At 31.3% G+C, this 6,000-nt stretch overlaps 1 protein-coding gene across 1 annotated transcript in view; it reads left to right on the top strand.

Moving 5' to 3' along the window:
- LOC150087877 (uncharacterized) overlaps positions 1–2,258 on the top strand; it is a 37,479-nt gene extending 35,221 nt beyond the window's left edge. Inside the window, exon 4 of the mRNA XM_090370487.1 lies at positions 1,972–2,258. Coding sequence (XP_090226613.1) covers positions 1,972–1,997 — 26 coding nt within the window. The 3' untranslated portion in view covers positions 1,998–2,258. The remainder of the gene's footprint in view (positions 1–1,971) is intronic.
- Positions 2,259–6,000: the final 3,742 nt, after the last annotated feature.

The raw sequence follows: 6,000 nt of genomic DNA on the forward strand, positions 1-6,000 counted from the left end.
TTTTATAGTTAATAATTAGAAAATTTATTGGGATAATGAAAGTCATTAAAGATCATAAATGTCAACACTATTTTCTTTTATTCACATGACAGTGAAGGCTAGAAGAGTTATTATAATGTTATCTTATTTCATCCAGTACCTAAAATGCTTGTTTTTGGAGAGACAATTTATTAAGCTGGGTCCCTGCCATGCTTTTGAACAGGAAGATATTTCAACGCTATTTTTATTGTAGCAACATTATAATTTTAAATTGAAATATTGTCAGTTTTAATCAAATATTACATATATTTTATATAATGAAATTTTGAATATTATTATTATTATGATGATAAATTATAAGAAGTTTTCAGCAGTCTTGTCCTTTCTTGTGTTTTTGCATCAAATAGGATTTAAAATGTTTAGATCAGCAGTTCCTAACCTTTTATGACTCGCAAACCCCTTTCAACAATATTTTTATTGCGAACCACTAAGCCTATATTCTCTGAAATCGAATAATAGTTTAGAATTTTTGTTAGAAAATATTTCCAATATTATGTTTTTATAAGCAATATTGCATAATAATATAAAATTATTAGTAAGGACATACACAACAGTGGTCTTTGAGAATGAAAAAAATAAATTTTGTATGGAAAACATTTAACACGATATACTGTTAGGTAGTAAACTAATTACAAGGAATTGGGGAAGATGGTTTCTTTCATTGGCATTTTATTTAATTTTGTTTTACTTTATTCTATCTTTGTTTATTAATAGTTGTAATTTTATACACCACAGCCAAACGGTGCAATATGTACCGGTACGTTTGCACCCACTAACATCTGGTCATGCCTACTCACTATGTAAGGGCATGTGACCCAAACCACAACTAAATATAAATTTTGAACTGAACCACATAAATTAATATTAAACTATTCTTAGTTTAAAAAAAAAATATATATATATACCTATGTAAATTTAAGCAGGTGCCATTACAGAATTTTTAGTGTGAACCCCTTGGAACACTTTTGAGAACCCCCAGGGGTGTGCAAACCACCGATTGGGAACTGCTGGCTTAGATAATGCTATGGTCTTAATGTACATAGCAGAACAAACTTCTGACTTTTCAACAAGTTGCTCTGGCATTGCACTACTGTGAAACAAATTAACCTTTCAGTGAGGACATCTGGGGATGTCCTTGCCAAAAGGTTAAATAGCTATTTGTTTAAAAGATGAGACGCTGCTATAACAGACAGTTACAAGGCTAACTGGTCACTCATCAGATAGCAGGTGGTCTTTAGTGAGAATACTCAGACAAAATGGTTGCAAAGAAGTTCAGTGTTACTTGCATGCAGTATTTAAAGATTTTTTAATTTTTAGTGAACTGCAACACTAAATGAATTAGTTATTAAGTCAGATATTTTAATAAAAAATACTTATTAAAAACTCAAAGGTAGATGAAATGTAAACTCACTTATCTACATATGCTATATTTCATTGCATCCACAAATTTTCATTACTACTTTATTATCAAATAATAATTAAGATTTTTATGAAGAATAAACTTTTTAAACATATTGAGCTTAAACTTTAATGTTTACTAAATATTGTCTGTCATGTTTGGTTTTTTGATAGGATAAATTAAAGTATAAATTTTTTGATGTCATATTTCTTATTCCTGTTTCTTCATCTTTCTTTTTATGGCATAAGTAATTTTCCATGTGTTATCAAAAAACAGCATGAATAATAAGATAGAAACAGAGGTTTTATCTCCATTTGTGTGTCTACTGCTTGAATATTTTATGCTGTTCAAAATACAACTTATGTTCCCCATATCTTTCAACACCAATCAAAGTCCCAAAGGTGTGATACTGAATTTCTCTTTGTCAATTGTTATATTTTAAAATAATACCTTGAAATTTAAATTAGCAATTTGAGCTACAAAGTTTTATGTTCATTTGCTTTGCTTTTTTAAGTACTACTTTTATCTTTCAGAGCCAGTTGAAGAAAATCACCATTGATCCATGTAACTGACTGGAACATATATTTTAAAAGTGAACTTGTTTTTGTAAATACTGTGAATATGTGATATGTGCCTATATTATACAACCATATATATGTATAATTAATATCAAAAGCATTTTTCGCAAGGTATGCGTATTTAATAATCAGATCTGTTTTTCTCAAGCTTTCTTCCCCTTTAAAGTATATTGCTGAATAATATTTTTTTCTTTCTGTAGTTAGAAAAATATTTCATTCGGAAGAAAGGAATCTGTAAAAGTACAGATGCTTCAGATTTACCCATTAATATAATTTTAAGATAATGATAATTTAGAAAATAAAGAAAAGACATATTCATGAGCTGATGTACTTTGTATGGCAAAATGTGAATTACTTTGACACCAGGAAGAAGTTTGTGATAATGAGTATAGACTGTGATTCTTTTATTTATAACTCTTGTAGGATGTACCGAGAATTGATGATTTATGTTGTTATATACAAGGTCTTCCAGCTTTCTGCATTTAAATAGGGTAAGGCAGCAATGTATATTTAGTTATCTGTAAAGCATTACCTCTACTCCAATTAAAATGACATAAGAAAGAGATATGATACACAATAATAGTCATCCTTGATATAAAATGAACAATTTATAAATAAAATTCTATGTATTTTTAATTTATTTTCCATTTTAAGAATTGAACACCAGCAGGAAAGAATGCTATATTTGCATGCATATTCTTCCCCCACCCCTTTTCTCATGATTTTCTCCATCTTATATAACCTAGATAGAAAAAAAATATTTTTTTTTAGCGTAGAACTACAGAAATATGGAATAGCTGACAGAATAATACATTTTAAGTGAAAGGGGAAAAAAAAAAAAAATACTGACTTTATGTTTGATTCTGTGGCAATATAGTGACTACATCAGCTTACTTGCATGTTGAAAAAGTTTGAAACAGAATTCAGCTGATAATGTTAAGAACATATTTTGATGCCTTTGAAATCAGGACTGAGTAGTGAGTCTTATCCACAAGTGCTGAATTTTTTTTTTTCCTTCTTGGAATATCCCTGGGTTTTTTTCATCTCACAAGCAGACATGAAAGCAATGCTTAGAATTTATAAATACAGTGCTGCTTGGGGTGCCTTGGTGCTAAATCTGATTTGTTCCCCAATTTAAAAACAACTGATGTTATTTAAACTACTTGAGTAGCTTTTTTAAATAAACCTGTGTATAAGTAATGGAAATACCTGAAAGTTTCATTTTCTCTGCATTACTTATTCAATGTTATATGTTGCATTAAAGTAATTGCAGTAGAAGTTGTTTCTTATTTAATTTTTTCACAGTTGCAAATATTATTTGTATTATTAAATCAGTTTATTCATAATTTATAGATAACACTACTGCTTCATGGCATGTGTTGACTTTGTGCTAATCCTGATTTTAGTTCCACAATTTAAAAACAAGCAGCTGTTGTTTAAACTATTATAACAGCTTTTATTTAAAACATGTATCCATTAAATGCATTAACAATATATTAATGACATTGGTATTAATATTAAGTGGCAAATTATGCAAGAGGGCAAGCTTATCCATCTCCTCCAATTGTCTAGTTCCTCAAACTACCCATTTCCACAAAAGATAGTAGCTTGTTTCACACTCAGACTACATGCAAGGGGCATAAATTCAAACTGAGGAAGGGTGGATGTACTAAATGCAGAATAACCAACAGTGAGGAGGACCCTCTACCCAAAATTGTTTAATTACAGCTCTGATTGTAGAGGCCCTTAAGAATTGCTCCAATCTTCAATAGGATTTGAAATAGACCTCTGAAACCAAGTAGCAAAACTACTAAACCACCATGGAGAATGATAAAGATCTAAAGTATTTAACTCTTGACAAATCCAGTTACTTTATTTTAATGAGAGCTTCATAATTGCACTCATTAAACTTTCAAATTGACATGATGTGGCAGTGAATGTCACATCTGCAAATCCTATTGGTCTAAAAGTTAGTCACAGGCTGTGACAAGGATCAATGCAATTGATAGGAATGCACTGTTTTTTTTGCTGTATATTTCATGGATAAAAGTCATCCAAGAAATATACAACAATCAAATTCTCAATGGTACATTTCTTCCTTGGTCATAGCAGAACTTCAGAAACAAATATTGCATCATCTGACATATGCCATCTCATGGCAAGGGTAAAGAATAAATGATACATTCTATTGGTTTAAACTAAATTTTGGTAAACTTCCATTTTATCAATGTGCACTATAACCCATTCTACAAACATTGATAGTGAGATGACTATACATTTTATTCCTACTCTTCTGAGGTCATCTAAGTATGAATAAAAAAAAAGTACTTTCTTGGAAGCAAATATCCATTAACCCAATAGTGGTATATTACACTATGAAAATACCCAATCTTGACTAATTTTATGCTGCTGAACACTGAAATCACATTAAAATTTGTGGATTGGCTCATTTTCGAATTAGAGTTGGGGTCTCATATTAGCGAATTACCCATATCATCTACGGCTCTCAGCAAAATGCATTCATAATTTCATTATTAGTAAATTAATAAGAGGAGTTTACCTCAATATAGTACGTGGAACACTTCCGTATGATACCCTCCAGAAATTAAAACGGAAAAAACGAAAAAATCGACAACTTACCGGTACATTAAAGTAAAATATAAATAATTAAATAATCAATTTAACACAATTCAAAATCAATTCAAAACCATTAAAATTCAAATTAACGCAATTAAAAGAATCTAACGAAAATATTCAAAACGATTTTCCTTCCTGAAGCTGACAATGCTTTTCGACCGACTGTCGTGATCACAGGAATGAAAATTACCGAATCAGGCTAAACCTGCAACTTAAATAGTGATTATGTGTCTTCGCGCATGCGTGTAAAGGTCCACGCATCGGAGATCAAATATGGCCGCCGAACATTAACAGAATTCTCGTGTAATTTAATTTCAACGGTTTCTGCAATTAATAGTCGTGTATAATTACGTTGAACGTTAAGTATTTTGGCCTCGTTAAATAAAAAAGTATGTTTTTCGTTAATGGCATGAAAGGCTAATTCTGACGCTGCTGAACGAGAAGCACGAACAGAGGCTTCGTGTTGATTTACACGGATATTAAGAGAAAACCGCGTGGAACCCTGATAAGACGAGTCGCAATCACCGCAAGAAATGTTGTATACTAGATCATTAATTTGTGTTGCGAACGCCGAAAGAACCGAGCGATTGTTCAGTATAGTGTGTAACTTCCGTATAGGCCTAGCTATAATTTTAAATTCGGTATCTTTAAAGAATCTGTTAAGCTGTTTGTGCCACTGTTCAACATATGGGACAGAAATAAAGTATTTTTTGATATTACTATTGTTGATTGGTGCAGTATTTTGTATCCTATCCTTAGCTTGTACCCTAATTCGATTTATTGTGTTAATGGGATAACCCCTGTTCAAGAATCTGCTAGTTAATATTTGTATTTCTGAGTCTAAAGCAGAATCCGTCGTTGAATATTTATAGGCATTTAGAAATTGATTAAAGATAATCGATCTTTTGTAGGTGAACGGGTGGTAGCTATTATAATGTAGAAGCATACCGGTGTTTGTGGGTTTTCGATAGATGCTAAATTGTATTTTGTTCGAGTCCCGGGTAAGCGTGAAATTTAGAAAGTTTAATGACTTAGTATCCGTATCTTCCCTTTCCAGTGTAAATTTGAGTCTAGAATGAATATTGTTAAGCGAATGTAAAATATCTTGGATAGTACTACTATCGGTAATAACTAGAACATCGTCTAAATACCTCCCATAGTATGTGATACGGGGACGAAAAGGTGTCAAATGTATCTGCTCAATCGTTGAGAGATAGATCTCTGACATTAAGCCACTCAGGCTCAAACCCATTGGTAATCCAAAAATTTGTTTGTACACCTTGTCTCGAAAGGTGATGTAGTTAGCCTCAACTAATAGTTTAATTAAGTGAAAAATCTCCTTTATAG

This window comes from Mastigoproctus giganteus, chromosome 3 (assembly GCF_048544385.1).
Source record: "Mastigoproctus giganteus isolate SK-2022 chromosome 3, ASM4854438v1, whole genome shotgun sequence".
Taxonomy (NCBI): domain Eukaryota; kingdom Metazoa; phylum Arthropoda; class Arachnida; order Uropygi; family Thelyphonidae; genus Mastigoproctus; species Mastigoproctus giganteus.